The sequence below is a fragment of the Rhipicephalus microplus genome, unplaced genomic scaffold (genome assembly GCF_043290135.1).
Source record: "Rhipicephalus microplus isolate Deutch F79 unplaced genomic scaffold, USDA_Rmic scaffold_22, whole genome shotgun sequence".
Lineage (NCBI taxonomy): Eukaryota > Metazoa > Arthropoda > Arachnida > Ixodida > Ixodidae > Rhipicephalus > Rhipicephalus microplus.
In genome coordinates, this window is record NW_027464595.1 from 9,684,355 (window position 1) to 9,700,998 (window position 16,644).

General features: G+C 46.4%; 1 protein-coding gene across 1 annotated transcript in view; it reads left to right on the plus strand.

Annotated features, from left to right (window-relative positions):
- The first annotated feature begins 419 nt into the window (after positions 1-419).
- Positions 420-16,644, plus strand: part of LOC142786345 (uncharacterized) — a 97,493-nt gene continuing 81,268 nt past the window's right edge. The window contains exons 1-2 of the mRNA XM_075883974.1: positions 420-499; positions 2,132-2,286. Coding sequence (XP_075740089.1) covers positions 420-499; positions 2,132-2,286 — 235 coding nt within the window. The remainder of the gene's footprint in view (positions 500-2,131; positions 2,287-16,644) is intronic.

Below are 16,644 nucleotides of genomic sequence, written 5' to 3' on the forward strand. Positions count from 1 at the left end.
GATTATGGTATCCATAAGTAGTGATCTAAACGAATACATTTGGTGGGAGTTCGTTCTGGAGGAAGGATCGTAAGGCTGCCTGCCAGCTTGTCCTGACCGTGAGTTCTTGAGAGGCATGTTCATCCTGTGTGATGGCTTGCATTATGGCATTTCTGCTATTGGCATGGAAGGAATGTAGTTCCAGAAAGAAATGAGCCCTTTCTTCACTGGCCAGCCACTTATAGCAACTAATAGCCTGTGCTGACTTTTTGACCACTTTATCGCCATTCCGTATTGTTAATAATTGGAAATGGTACGGTATGTGTTGGTTTGCGCAGTATAAGAAACAGTGAACTTAGTGCTCTCATAGTTCGCAGTGTTTTTATTTAGAAAGGTTGTTTTGACGGTCCTGTCACGCAATTGGCCCTCTGCAGCCCATCATGCATGCACAGGAATGCCTCGCCTGGCTCGTGCGCCTCATCTGGAAGGCCAGGCTCTTCCAGATGGTTTGCTATTCAGGGTAGTGTCGTGAACCTGTTCACCCTACAGGCAACTCCACCTGCCCAGTCAGTGCCAAGACAGTATTTCTCACCGTGAGCACATTTTGGGATTCCCACTGATTGAATGGAAAGGTGATCATAGGGCTGGCAGATACAAATTAGGAAAGCACCACAGCACGCTCTTAATGAATCCATCAATGGCAACTCGTGGGCACGAGGTTGTGTGTGGCCCTGTCTACATAAAAGCTTTTTTACTGTATAGTGGGGGCGAGGTGTTGTTGGGTTTGAGACATGCGCATTAGTCATCAGCAATGATGAGTGGCATGCTCTCCTCGACAGAATTCCTGCTGCAAGGAGTCTCTTCAGTGTTAGCTTGATTGCTGAGGAACACTGATAAAAAGCTTTTCACAGAGTCTTTTTTTTTTTGCAATCAGAGCTCAGGTATACGGCGAGCCACAGTCGTCCTAATTTTTTGTGCAACATAGACTTTACTGATTTCTCTGCTTGTGTCCGTGTTTTAGAGTCTAGAGTTTGGGACCACAGTGTGATGTTAGCAATATTAAAGTTGCACATTGCTGTGTTCTTATATATGACCATGGCAGTGCATCTGCAGTCACGTTTTATTGTAAAAAAGCACAAAACTTGCCCAGTTTTGTGAAAGTAGCCCTATCATTGTGAATCTAGCCCAGTTTGCAAGCTGTTACATTAAGGGATTTGTGCCGGCTTTTTATCAGGCACACTTGTGAACCATTGGGCTAGACTTCAGTAACTCTACAACCAATGAACAGAATTTTATGAAAAGGTGCACTTTCTTTAGTGTTAATGTATGAACATACCCCAAAAGCTTTATAAAGATATCTTAGCAAATAAAAAAATCACCGCATATCCAAGGAGTGAATGATGAGTGGGGTGAAGTACTGGAGGGTTTCTTCGCTAAACCATGAACCATCCGCCAATATCGCCCACTACATCATAAAAGACGTGACACACTGTATATGTTTATACAAATAATTTTAATATTTGTAAGTGGTAGCTATATGTCGCTTTTGTTCCGCCTTCATTATAACGGCTTCATGGTTGATGAAGTGGTCGATTGGTGATGGGGTGTTGTGGGATCTTTGCAAGTACGAAGTAGTGGGCAGTTTGCTAAGGTGAAACTATAGGCGGTAAGGTACATACAAGGAATGGACAGATCCACGCCTTAGGGAGCTTAGCTCGTAGAAGTTAGGTATCCCGGGTACCCTCCCATTTAAGTAGATCGATTCTCACGAGAGGACTGCCATCGCAATGAAGTCATTTGCACTCTGCATCAGCAGTGGGCAGCTGATGCAATCCTTGCTTTCAAATCGAAAAACATTCGGCATTTTATGTCGATGCTGTTTTAGTCTGTGTGGTAGGAACTTATCTACCATGGTAGCCATGCTAGCATAATTGTGCTAAACTTGCTCCTTCCAGAAAATGTTACGTCTGTACTTTTCTAAAGCTGGTCATTTACCTGGGTCGGACCTTAAACTTGTTATCTTTTATCGCTAAGTAAACCCAGTGCAAGAGAGAGAGCCTGTTTATAAAGAGCAAAATTCTGCCATTGCAGTTTCACTTGCTCGAGCGGAGTTAAGCAGAAAAAGAAAAACGTGCACATTCATTTCCCACAGCGCAGCCCCAGCGGTGGGCCTCAGCGGCTCGAGCGGTGGGGAGAACAGCAGTGGCAAGAGGGGGCGCCTGGAGAGCCCCCCCGAGCAGGCCAAGCCCGCCGAGGATCCCGAGGCAGCCAGTCCTGGCCAGCGTCGCAGCCAGGGACCACCTCATGGTGAGAGGACATCTTTCGTATAACATTCGTTCTGGTCAACCATGTTCCTAGCGATGACCGGCTGAAATGTTTTGCACTGCAAGTCATCAGAATGGCTGCTCGCTTTTGAGGAACACTGAAGCACGTTTTGAATTTAAATAAATGAGCTTTTGCTCTGATGTCATCAAATTTCGTGCTCAAAAAACTTGTCAAGCTTTTTCAGAACTAATGCAAGCAGCTGTATTTTGGTTAGAAATCGCAGCAAGCATCTCGTACGGGGATGCAAATATTTCTGCTGTAAAGGTTGGTGGAAGCTTCTGGACAGTTACCACCTGCAGAGCTTCACATACCATCAGGACCCAGGTGAAACTTTCCTGCTGATTGGCTATTGCTGCCAGCAGTGCTGGTCTATTAGCACATTCCCAGAAGGTAATGGAACCAGCAGGTGATGAAACCAGTAGCTGGTGGTGGCAGCGGGTGTTGAAACCAGCAGCTGATAGAACCAGCAGCTGATGGAACCAGTAGCTGGTGGTTCCAGCAGGTGTTGAAATCAGCAGCTGATAGAACCAGTAGCTGATGGAACCAGTAGCTGGTGGTTCCAGCGCAGTGTTGCAGGCTGTCAGCCGACTTGTAACTCGCCGACATGAAGCACACCTCCAAGCAACAAAGCAGGCAATAAGCCTAATTCGAGCTGCATATTGTCAGCTGAAGGCTTTATTGCAGCTTGAACCAGCTGAAATACGGCCTGTTTCTAACTGAAAGTTAGTCCCTGCACAGCTGAACAATCGTCACATTCCAATTTCCTAATACTTAGTAATATTGTGAGGAACCGGTATAATTCGGCCAGGCTCGAGCTAAATCACGCTGGTGATATTTTTAGATGAAGATGTGCAGGTGATGATGATTACAAAGAGAATAAAGAGTCATTCGCTTGTCTCGCTCACACTAATTCCCCCGCGCGGTGAAAGCGGCTGCCTGGTCGCTTGACAGTATTATGAAATGCATCGCGCATAATGCTTTAAACGAGATACGTGCACTATCTCTGTTCCTCGGCAACGATGATCAGGACTGGCGCTAAGAGGAAAAACGCGGTAATTTACAGGAGATGTCTGTTCGGCCACCGTGTATGGCCCAATGAAGCGACTGATGAATTTGTCGCATAGGCCGGGGACGCGTAGTGAGTTCATAGAAGAACTTCGTCACCAGGGGAAAAACTCGCAACACGGCGAGACGAGTCGTAGCGAGATTTTCGAGTGTCTTGAGAGAGGCCGGTGTTAACACGGGCCTGGTGACTGCAGTGTGCGAGACGAGATAGGAATTCTTCAGAGAAAGGAGCCGTCGAGGGAGCAGGGGCCAAAAGGAAAGAGACATCCAAAGTGAAACTCGGCGAGCGACCATGGACGAGAAAAAATGGAGAAAAGCCGGTAGTGCGTTGAGCCCCCGTATTATAGGCGAATGTCACGAAGGGTAGAATTGCATCGCAGTTCGTGTGGTTGGGGTGAATGTACATGGCGATCATGCCCGATTGGGTCCGATGAAACCGTTCAGTCAATCCGTTGGTCTGCGGGTGGTAGCTAGAAGTGGTCTTGTGAACAGTGTTCGAGGCACGCAAAACTTGCTCGACAATGGAAGATAGGAAGACTTTGCCAGGATCACTGAGGAGAATGCGTGGAGCTCCATGACGCAAAAAGATGTGGCGAAGAAAGAAATCGGCGATCTCAGTGGCAGTCCCAGATGGTATAGAAGCTGTTTCTGCGAGCGGGTAAGGTGGTCGACTGCCGTGACAATCCAGCGATTCCCATTGGATGATATAGGGAGAGGGCCATACAAGTCGATTCCAACGACTTCAAAAGGTGAGGTGGGACAAGGAAGAGGTTGCATTAAGCCAGCCGGAGCAGTTGTCGGTCGTTTTCACCGTTGGCAATGGACACAGGAGGCGACGTACTTAGCGACGGCTGAAGAGAGGCCAAGCCAAAAACAACGACTTCGAATTTTGTCGTAAGTCTTGTGGTAGCCTAGATGAGCAGCGGTTGGATCATCATGAAAGGCTTCCAGAACTTCACGTTGCAGAGAACGTGGGATGACGGGTACCCACTTGTTGCCAGTGTCCTTCGATGTGATAAATGTAGCGACATAAAGCATCACCGACAAGCTTAAGGGGGGAGGCTACCCTGGAGACCGAACTTTTTTATTTTTTAAGATATCTGGATGAAACTTTCCGGGGTTGTTCAACCAGAATAAAACTAGCACAACTGCTAAGTTTCACGAAGCTGTGTTTCTTAGTTCTAGAGGTATTGAGGTTTAACTGGGTGCTTCATATGGGTGCCTGAGGAAGAGTCGTGAAAAATCCCAGGACATAGTAGAAAGCTGACATTCATTGTGGTCATTCTTTGATAGCTATCCCAGGGCGCTACAAAGCCGTTTTTTTTAATTCCCCCCCCCCCCCCCCCCTCAAAAATTTTCACGCAACTTTGAATTTGATGTAACCAGTAATGACCAGATTCATCAAAAATTAATTGTTTATTATAAATTAACAGCACCAATTTTCAAAAAAGGAGCTTGTTACGCCCTTGCAAGGTCATTCAGGAACAGAATAAAAAAAACGGCACACAAATCTGATGAACGGTTTTCGAGTTCTTGCTTTCCTCAGCACCACAACTAGCAAAAAAGTCCGTTCTGAGAAAACAGGCCGAGAAAGTGCAAAACACGTGTTTTCTTCAAAAAGCTCCAGCACAGTAGCTAGAAGTGTCCTGGCGCACTCTTTTCTTCTTTTGCCTGGCCTCCATCTTCTCTTGGTGTCTTTTACAATTCTTTTTTAGGCGTAAAGCGTCTTTTTCACGAGCTCGCTGGATGGCCAGATGACCTGGTTGAAGTCCAATGGAGTCCGATATCACTTGGGTTGCTTTGCAGAAGCCGGCATTGTAGCGCAGCACTGCTTCATGCAGTGCTGTTGCTACCGCGATCAAGGATGAGTGTTGTTCCTTCGGCATCAGAGACCACAGAATGGAGTGGAATGATTCTGATGCATTTTGCGTCTTCGCTCCCAGGCAGCGCTGAAGAAGCGACTTTTGTGACAGTCTTTCGTAGATGGGCGGCATAGCTGCAGCGACATAGTCCGGTAGGCTGTGTTTATGTTTTGGCTGTGGCTAACGCTTTGCCTCTGCAGCTCTATGGCGGCACCACGATTGAGCCCCCTCTGGGCAAAGTTCATGGTGAGGGTCCTGGTCAGTCGATGTGAAGTGGTGATATGTTGCCATCACTGCACGCTGCATGGCTGTTAGGTCAGTTGAATTGTTTCTCAGGGCCCAACCATAATATCCTGTCAGCTTTTCAATGAGGGCTCTAGTCAGCTTCCCCTTCCCACTCAGTGGCTTATCACTTTTCTGCACAATGTTTCGAAGAGCACTTCCAATCCTTTTCTGAACATGGTTCAGACATTCTTCTTTTACAATTGGCACTAGCCCGTACACATTCTCTTCTGTGAGGGCAGCGAAGGTACGGCTGTCTCCGTCGGACACAAGAGTGGTGTACCGCAGGCCATGCTTGGATAAAGACCGCCCAAAGAGAGTCAAGCCTGCCTCCACTTCCATGCTTCCCGATTTTGCGTCTGTGTTTTTCTGGCAAATGTGGTGCATCTGCCAGCTTTCGTATGCTGCATCTCCAGGTTTGGGCCCTGTTTGGCATCCAAGGCAGTGGTTTGAAAGAACTACAGCATCCAAGATGAGACCTGTAAAGAAGTCAATTACCGATCCCACTCCGATGTGTGATGTGTGACCCCGCTTATGCCATGTGCCATCGTACACTTCGGTGATGTCCTTGCAGAAGCTGGGGTCCATTTCTTTATATGTTTTGATCACTGCTGTGGCAGAATCAGCATAAAACTTCTCCAAAGCGGTGGCCTCTGGCTTCCTGAACGTCTCTTTCAAGTGCTTTTGAAACGTCTTGTGGTGAAGACCTCTGTAAGAGACGTTCATGGCAGCCCAAAAGTCATTAAGAGCTGTTTGCCCCTTGCCTATTTGCTTTATAGCCATTATGGTGCGGACATTTACATCGAAGGCCTGCGTGTCCTTTTTGCGGGGTGATGTCCATAATTTATTGACGGTGCCACAAGAGGCGCACACGACTTCAAGTTTTGTTGCAAGTCCAAGCTTGGTGCTCTCTCGGACAGTCATAGCACCTTTCAAACATTCTTTGCACACTGTGCGGCTGAGCACGACGTTAAAGATGTTCATTTGAACGAGCGAAAAATGTTCGCCCTCACTTGTCACTGCAGGTGCAAGAGCCGGCTGCATGAGTTGAAATTTCTTCTGCGTCGCCGGCGTAGACTCGAGTTCAGCGCGAACGGCGTCACGACGTTTCGCATTCGCATCGATTTCTTCCTTCGTTAGGAAACGCGTCCGCAGATGAAGCGACGGTCCACTCACGCTCGATGGCGGCACCGATTCAGACGAAGTGCTGGTTCCGGCGATATCAGAAGCACTCGGTGTCACGCTCGATGGCACCGATTCAGACGAAGTGCTGGGTCCGGCGATATCAGAAGCACTCGGTGTCACACTGGATGGCATCGATTCGGAGCACGTGTCGAGCCCGGCGATCTCGGAAACACTCGGTGCATTTGCGGCTCCAGCCACACTCGATGTGTCGGATTCTCGACTGGCGACAGCCGACAACACAGTTCCGTCGCTGCAAGCGTCTACGCAGTCGGCACCCGTAGCAGAATAGCGGAATTTCGATGATCGTACAAGCCGCATAGCGCGCCTCCGCGCACCAGACTTCCGCACTGACTTCGGCTTCGTTGCTGGCATCGCCCGCAACAACAAAGACGAAAGGCACAGAACTAGTGCAAAAAGAAAAAAAAAAAACGAGAGAAAATGGTCAAAAAGATAACACAAGGCGAAGAGCGGCTCGTAAGCAGACGTCTGTCGAGGCGGACGGAGCAGAGAGCAACAACGAAGCGAGCGCGCTGGACGCGCCATCTAGAGGAGCGACCGCCCCCGCTGCTGCACAGCAGCCAATGGCGGGCACGCTTTCTCCCGCGAGATATGAATGCGCTGCTCTAGCCAATCAGCGCTCCGCATCGCATCGCGGGAAAACGCCAGTAGCATCTCAACTGTGCTGCCGACGCCATTTTGCAAGGCGGCGAACGATAGAGAGAGAATTCACGGTCAAAACAACACCAAGATGGCGCGGGACGACCGCATGGTCCGGGAATGGCGCGCGCGCAAAGTTTGGTTTGATTTCGGGATTCGCGCCTGTTTTGGACGCCGCGGCGGCCTCGAAAATAGTATTTTTTTCCTGGGTCAGTTTCCTGAAACAGCCAAACAGACAGGGGCACAGGACTTCTCATTTTGCCGCTGTGCTCCGTTATACGGGGCTGATCAACTCGCAGATTGGTGCTTGAGCCGTCTTGTTAAAGAAATGGGCAGCTGTATACGTAGGTGAACAAGTCACAGTTGCACAGCAAGTGGTAAGAAAAGAGTGCAATAGCAACAAATTGTGTCATATGAACTGATACTGGCACCTAGCTCCCTTAGAATATATCTCACGTAACTCAACTAAATGCTGGTTACCGAGAGTACAGCCACTTCAGAAAGAGCAACACTTTTCGCACAATCTACTTCGAAGTGTGTTTGAGCTGCCCACTGATGGCTGCTGAACTAGGACGCACGCCAGTGCCTTTAGAAGCAAAGTTCACCCCTTCCCTTTCGTCTTTTCGTGTTTGTTCAAGACTGGCAGGTTGTTTCCTCTCTGCTTGGACAGCAATCCTCCCAAGCGGGGTGTTTTCATGTGCCCTTTGAGCATTAAAGATGGGCCAGCTAGTAATATCTTTGTTTCAGCTGCGTTCATCGTCCCTGCACGAGGGCATTTCTCTGTGGGTAGTGTACACGATGGGTGATGGCATGTTATCAGTTTTGGCTTGACATGGGGTGTAGCAGCGACTGCTGAAATCCGTTGAGTGTGTTGATATTGCTGTAGCAATAATAAAGTTACAGTATAACCTCGTTACAACAGACCTTCATAGCGAAGAGGGTTTGGTCTGTTGGAAAAGGAGTCTGTACAATCCATGTACTGTTACAACAGACATTTACGTAAACACGTAATGAGTCTGTTATAACAGGAGAGAATTGAAAGTCACAAACATAGTCAAATAATGGATTTATCAAATGTTTTGAAAGAAGCTGGTCAGCTTTGCCTGTACTGTGTGGCGGACAGCTTTAGACACTATACGTGTCTCCATCATGACAAGTGTGTTCATTTCTTCTGAAGTCGTGGCCTGTTGTTCAAAATAGTTTTTGAGCCCTTGAATGTAGTCCAATGCCTGAGAAGTTGTGACCTCCTCTGTGACAATCCCTGAGTTGCCTTCTTCATTTTGTTCTTCTTCTTGCTCAGCATTAGGCACTTGGCGAATTTGGGCTACAATCTCTTCATCTGTCAGCTGCTCTGAGCTGACCAGGTCATCATCTGCAGTGACGTAATCCGAAAACTGCTGGCTCCCAAAGGCCTCCTCCACAGCTGACCACACACCAGGATCTGGTTGGTCTTCCTGTGGCAAGCAGTCTGTGCAGTCGCTGTCAACTCGGAAACCTGCTTTCCTAAAGCAATTCTTTACGATTCCTGGCTGAATCTGCGCCCATACAGTTGACAGCACCTGCACGGCAAATTTCAGGTCGATCACTGAGTCCTGCTTCTGCTGCATGTCAAAAAGCAAACGCTCAGCAAGGCGCAAGCGGTACCGTGACTTCACTGAGTGCACAATACCTTGGTCAATCGGCTGAGCTTTTGACGTTGTGTTCGGTGGAAAGTACGCCACCTTCGTTGCATGAAGCCCAGGAAGCTGCATATGGCTTGAGCAATTGTCCAGGAATAGTATCACATTCCTTTTCTGCTTCACCATCTTGCTGTCAAAATCGAGTAGCCATTTGTTAAAAATATCTTTTGTCATCCAAGCACATATGTTGGAGTGCCAGTCCTCGGGAACGTGCATATTGCGCATGCACCGTGGTCTTCTCGACTTCCCTATCACCAGGAGTTTTTCTTTCTCGCTCCCGTCCATATTGCAGGAAAAAAGAACGCTAATGCGCTCCTTAGATTTCTTGCCGCGGTGGCATGTGTCATCGCCAAAACAAAAAGTCTTGCCTGGTTTTAACTTATAAAAAATGCCGCTTTCATCGGCATTGAAAACATCCCGCGGTGCGTAGCCTTCAAGGTGTGCAGGTAGAACATCTGCTATCCAGTCGGCTACAACAGTGTCGTCGACGCTGGCAGACTCTCCAGAAAGGCACTTAAACGCGATGGCATGCCTAGATTTAAATCTGCTCAGCCAGCCTTCGCTGCACTGGAACTGTTCTTGGTTAAGAACAACGGCAAGTTGCTCCGCGCGTTTTCATAGCAGCAGTCCGTTAACGGGTATATTTCGCGAACGGGCGTCACGAAGCCACATCAGCAGGGCCTCTTCAACGTCAGGGTATGAAGCTTTGCGGAGCCGGAACCTCTTGGGTTGCAAGTCACCTGAGACTTTCTTCGCCAAGACTGCCTCTTTGGCGTTGATGATAGTGCTAACCGTCTGCTTCAACAAGCCGTAGGCTACGGCGACGTCCACCTGCTCTTCTTTCCCTTCTCAACTTGCTCGATGATATCAAGCTTGTCTTTAAGGGAAATCTGCTTGCGCTTCGTCGCTTTGTGACGCACGGCGTTGGCTGATGCGTTCGGCTCCATCGGTTCCATCACACCACGATCACGTCCGCAATGCACAGAGGCCAACAGGATACACAATGACAAACCATGAGGCCTAACAGCCCCAACTGTCCCAATTGAACAAAGCGAAGTACATGGCGCCAGGGCGCCAGCAGCGCCTGCACCGGGCCGAGCATAAGCGCCACTAAACCTTTTATACCGAAAGGGGCCGCTGCCAAGCGCATGCTTTCTATTTATTTTTCACTTTGACCACAGTTTTATGCAAGCGGTCACTATTGTCCGTTACGAGTCTAACTAAGATTTTTTTATCTTTTATCTTTATGTTATTTTGACAACATTGCAATCATTGCAAATTATGGCTCTCTAAATGTAACAGAAGTCGAAGTCAGCCCCGGCAGCCAGATCAATCCAAGCCAAGCGCGGCCTCCCTGAAATGGCCGCCGCTTGTGTTGACACCGCCGGCGTGATTTTCCCGTGCCGCAACTATGCCTAGCGATGCCTGAAATCGGAAACAATTGAATCTCGGATGTCCGTGATAGAAAAGTCCGCTGTAATGAAGGCCTGACCACCTTGCTGGCGTCACAATTTAGTCAATTATATCCTAATGTCCGTTGTACCCGAGCTCAATCAATGGAAAAGATAGGGAGATCAGCATAACGCCGCGAATTGGTACGTAGTATCCGAATGTTCGTTGTACCCGAGTCCGTTGTAACGAGGTTCTACTGTATTGCACAATTCACCTTAGTGTTAAAAAAAAAAAAAAATGAAGCATTCGACAAATGTTGCTTATTATTTGCTGTGAAATGGGGCGACATATGCTCTGAATGTTCTCTCTGACTGCTCAAAAAGGCCATTGTGGCTCCTCAAAGCTTGCTACAAAAGGCACATTTGCCTGCTCCTAGGACTACTCCCAAACCTATGTACACTGTTCTACCCTTGAGAGGGACAAAGAAGCCTTTTCTATTTACAATAAGTTTTGTTTAAGAACTAAACACTTCATATGCATCGATAGTCATATAACACACTGTTTAATGAACCGTGATGAGGTTTCACTGTTTATTATTTTTTTTCTTTTTGGTAAAGCCATCTCAGTGACACCCACTCTACATTTTTTCTAAGCCTCCTTTCTGTAGTCGATTTACTTTTGCTTGCTCTGCTCAGGGTTCGCACAGCCCCTTGAAATTCTTCAATATCATTGATATTGACAATATCAGTTCCAGGGCCCTTGAAACTTGTTGAATGCCCTGAACTCCTTGTAATCCTTGGAAATGCTGTGTAACAATCTCTAGCTCATTTCAAGCGCCCCTTTCGCTCAAGAATGACAATGAAAACAAGCTGTGTTGACAAAACGGTGTTCATGAAATATCACAGCCGTGACAAAGTCTATCTATCGGAAATTAAATATAATCCAAGTCATATCGCTTGGTCGTGCCATGGTTTCTAAATTGGCTATAGTCTGCCATCTTTGTGCACTCTCGAGCTAGGCCATGTCCACAGCTATAAAGGTAGTGCTGCCATCCATTGTAGCGAGTGCCGTAGAAGTTGTGCAGGTGGAATCAGTGGCGCATCTTGCCTAAATTTTTTAATATTGTGCTCCTACATGGAAGACTCATTTCTGCTCTGTTTTTTTTGGGGGGGGGGGGATCTCATTCATAATCAGGGGAAAAAGAGGAGACTCGTTGAAGATTGTCCATTGACTGGCATGGCCTCATAGCACAGCGCTTGACGATGGCAGGCATCGCTCCCTGTGCCATCACGACACCTGCACTGGGCACACTAGGGAGTGGTATTTTGTCTGTCAGGCTTGTGTGTGCAATTTCACCCAGTACACAGTACATTTTCTTTAAAAAAAATTTCAGGCGGAAAGTTCTGGTTCCAGCTTGCGTGGCTTCATCGTACGGTATATCGCAACTTAGTGCGATCGGAATCAAGTTATCTTTATCCAACCAAGATCACGATACAGTCGAATGTCGATTATACGTCCCCCGGTTTTGCGACGACCGGCACTTTACGACGAATCGGTTTAGTCCCGACAATATTCCCCATAGAATTAAAGTATTCAAAAGCCCAGTTTCATGGGAACTTCAAATCTTACAACCCTCAGATTTCATCCGAAAGGAAAAAAAAAAAAACACCTTCAATTGAATCAAACATTGACTCTGATATTCACGAGTGCAAAATATGAACTTGTATTCCCCTAGGTTCATGATTGGAAAAGTAGCGAGTGAGACAGGATGTCTTCTTAGGGTGGAAAATTTATTCTTCTGGAAGTTCATGCTACATGAGCCCTGATCACATGCGTACGTATCTGGGGTCGTTACCTGGTTGAGGTCCAGCGACTCAGAGTAGCTTCAGCCAGCCAAAAAGCTGATATTTTCACGTTTTGGGTTCGTAGGAACTTTGCCTACTCAACATACAACTGATATGTTGTCTTTTTCACACTCACAGTCTCAGGCTTGTACACGCATAAGAGTGTGACATAGCTGTCTTCATGATGCAAAATTACTTTCGCTCGACGTCAAAGTTCATAAAAGGGAGAAACCACTAGTAGTACCTCACAGGGCAACAAATTACAACGCACATAGCACAAGTCGCGCACGAGGGCATTCTAGACAAGCTTGTGGTCTGTCACCATTGCGTGATAGTGATTACATTGTGTCTCACTATTCTTATGGGCAGGCAATTTGGGCAGGCGATTTTCGGACTGTTTATCATATAAATAAACGCGTCCAATTCTATTTTTTGTTTTTTGCAAGGTTGAGAATAAGGACTCCTTTTTACCTCCTTGAACTAAGCAATGCTGGCATTAGCTGCCACCTGGCAAGAATAATTTAATATACCTTCCTTGCATTGGCACATGGTCATGCCGTGGGCCTATTCAGGCAGTCTGTTCCAGTTTTTTGGGCAAGGCTGACTGTCGCTGCCTAAAGCTTAGTTTTAAATACGGATAATTTCTTGATTACACAATGTCGCGCTTTGGCAACTGCGCCGTCCACACCCCCACTGCGCAAGCTCGCGTGTCGTGCCGCATGCACACATTTTGTGCCGGCCCAGGAAGACACCCGCAAAACTGTCCCTTCCCTCCCCCTCTCTCCTCTCACAAGGCCAACGCAGGCAGTGTGTGCTAGTAAAAAATCAACCGCTTGCCCTGCAAAACCGTTCGCTGGCCACCCTGTATGTGTAGGCACTGGATCGTGCATTTGGAATTCACTCAAGCAAGGGAGTCTTTACTTGGCTTTCGCTTGACTTGATGCTTTCCTTGACTCGAGTAGATGTGATGGAAGCAACATTACCTTCAATCAGTAGTGGGGCAAACCCAACATCAGCGTCATACCACTCTCCTTCATTCAATGAATAAGAACAATAAAGGTGTAATAACGGTTAAACATTCACAAACTATACCCAATTGCGCAATGTTCACGCGGTACCCCCCTCCACTTTGTAACGCATTTACTGGAGTTCCCCCCGTAGGAAAATGCGGGCGGGTTTCTTTTTCGATTACATGACGCCTGGGTTATATGACAGTTTTACTTGGTCCCCTGAAAGTTGTATAATCATGGTTCCACTGTATCGTAGAAGATGTTTGGCATCGCAACAAGTGGGTAATTTGCCTTGAAGAGCCTTCAGAAAGGCACAAAGCTGCGATACAAAACGTTAGCAGGTGAGGTCATCTCATCTGTCGCAAGTTTTATGCAAGTGGCAAACCTGACCTTCAAGGTGACTTGTCATCATGAAATCGCAGCAACTTCCTCTCGAACTATGACACTTGATGGAGACTACAGAAAGAACGACTCCGGGGTCGAAGCAGAAATATAGTGGCTGATGAAAATTACATGGTCACATCTGTTGCTCTAGTGCATTCATTTCGAATATAATTAAAATGATGTTTTCAGATGGTGGAATTTTGCGGAGTTTCACTTGTTCTGAGAATAAATGCTTTTTTATCGTGTGTAACGGTCTGGTTCATTTTTAAGGGGGGACCAAGGTTCTTAGGGCTCTCTCATTTATTTTTGAGCCAAGTGTGACAGAAGTTGGCATGCTTACTTAGTTTGTTCTCTGGTTTCTAAAAATGTAGTTATTTTTTCTGTAGCTTCATTAGTTAAATAAATAATCAAGATAACAATTTATATTCTTGCCAGAATTGAAAAATAACCACCTGTCAAAAATTTATAAATAACATAGGGATTGACAGTAGAAAGCATAAGACATGCAACATAAGAAGCACTTTTTTGAATGCGTCTATATTTCTCACTTTACAGTACACTAAACTTCACAGCCCTGAATGTGGCCATTGTGTGGGCATACAAAAGACTAGTTTGAAAAATTTGCATCAAGAGAAATCAAAATCTGCTTCCTATGTTGTGTGCTCCAAACATAGTTTCATGCTGCAAAATAAAATATTCTGCTATCTGTAATAGTTTCAAATATATTGCAGTAATTTTCATGCAGGGTGTACAAAATCGCCATTTTGAGAACATAAAGAAAACAAAGAATTGTAACATTTTTAACTGTAAAAATGTATGCGCTTGTAACTACACAGCCATTGACATATAAATGAATGCTAGAAAGCCTAAGGAGTGCAATGGTGCAAGTTGATCGAAAATTGAACGAGTACTTCTCGAATTACAGCACAGTAAAGTTTATTGCATGTAACCGAATACAGAAATTTTTATAATAAAATAAAAAAAAATGTAGCTGCCCATTAAAAATAGGCTCCCAGCAATGTTTTTTGTGCACATTTAGCTACATTGTGCAAAAACAATTACAGCTCGAGCTGTCCTAGGTCCATTTTTACCGAACATGCAAAAGAAAGTGGTCAAAATCTGTGCTTCGAGAATAATGCTGTTAAAACTTAATTTCGCAGTTTTAAGGAAAAAAATCATGGCACACATACGTTTAGTCGGTTAATATGTACCGGGAATGTAATAGGACTGATTGTACGAGCGTGTCGTTTCTTCTAGTCCTGTAGGAAGTTGTCGCCGTGTGCTCGTCTGCCGCGAGGCCGCTTATCAGTTCGGTGACTGTACTGACGGCGATGTGCGACAAATGTGCGTGCGTCATCCACGATCTGTCGAATAACGCAACGATGTTTTCCCGCTTGTCCAGAATAAGTTACCCGTAAGTGTCACGGACCAAAGTTGCTCCCTTGCTCATCAATTTTGAGGCTACACAAATGCTGAGGTGTTAGTTTCCTTTTCACGTAAGACTGCTGCATTTTCGAGCGGAGATTGGGACAACGTTGCGAACATGTTGTTAAAAGCAGTCTACCTGTGGATTGCGAGCATGTTCACTGCGAACGGATTGACTGTCTGTTGTTGGTCGACGCGCGGTGTACTCCACTCTGATGACCCGTCGCGCAGTTCAAGGTCCTTTTGTCAGGCGGGGGGAACCACAACATCGGCGGGTTTAGCGATAAGACTGCACTTCCGTTCTGTCACTACAAAGATTGATATCTCTGGTAGCTTCACTTCTGCTTTTTACTTGCCGTCCTCTAACTGATGAGGCTGCAAAACACAGTCGTTCTCAGTAACAATGTCGGCAACCAACTGGCACGTATGTGAGTTAGGCCTACACCGGTGACTGGGCGACCGCCGTTGACCGCGTCGAGTTCGTTATCCTCGTTGTCCTTAGCCATAGCGGGGATGTTTCTGAAGTTCACAGCGAACGAACCACCGCCAAACCCGCTTCACAAATTACTGTAGCACGGAACTTCTTTACTTCCGCAAGCAGTCAGTAGCAGCATGACAAAATGGCGCATGTCTGTGCGCCTCACGATGGTGAAGCAGACGCCGAAAGCGCCCCTTGGCCAATCGGATGCCTCACGTGCCCCAAGCAGCCAATTGAATCACGCGCTAGTGCTTTTGATGACGCGTTTTCACTAAAAAACTAATGAGCAAGGTGAGCCAGCGGTGGCGGGAAATTGGAGATGAAAAACGACCCTTCCAAACGAGACCAAGATGAACACGATAGCTCGTGTGTAACGGCAACAGTTTGGCACGGAAAAAGCGAGATTTTAGTGTCACTTTGCGCTCACATTCATCTCGCAGGGATGTTATGATTTGATTTTGCGCCAGAAATAATGACGCGAGAAGCTAGAAACTTCTGAGATAAGTGCGAAAATAGGTGCAGATTTTGAAAATGTCAGCTTTAAAAAGTGGATTTTTTGCGATTTTTGGCCTTCTAAGACCCGTTTCGCCCTTTAACTTCACAAGTACGACAAATAATGCAAATGTTTGAGCATATTGTAATACTTTTTGTTGGAACCTTGAACGAATACCTGCAAAGGAAGCAACTTGATGTTTCACGTCAGATCGTGGAACAACTGTGACGTAACAACAAGATATCTGACTTCGACATTCTGCGGTCACAGCACAATAGATGACTTCTTGCAGAAGTTCACAAAAGCACTCGCATCGTTTTCTCTGAGCAAAAGCCTGAATGTTGACTGGAGTTGAAAGTTGTTCTTAACAGTTTCATTGACAACACGCTTCTTTCTGAGCACAGAAGAGATGTTGTGTGTGCACAATATTCACTTCTACCAAGAAAAACTGCATAAACTAAAGAACTTGGAAAGAGACCGTGAATGCCTAAATGCTATTTTTGTGCGCCTTAGGAAGCATGCATGACCTGTTCTCAATCTTATGGGAAATGCTGAAGGTCCTTCTCTTGCCTAGTTATGAACAG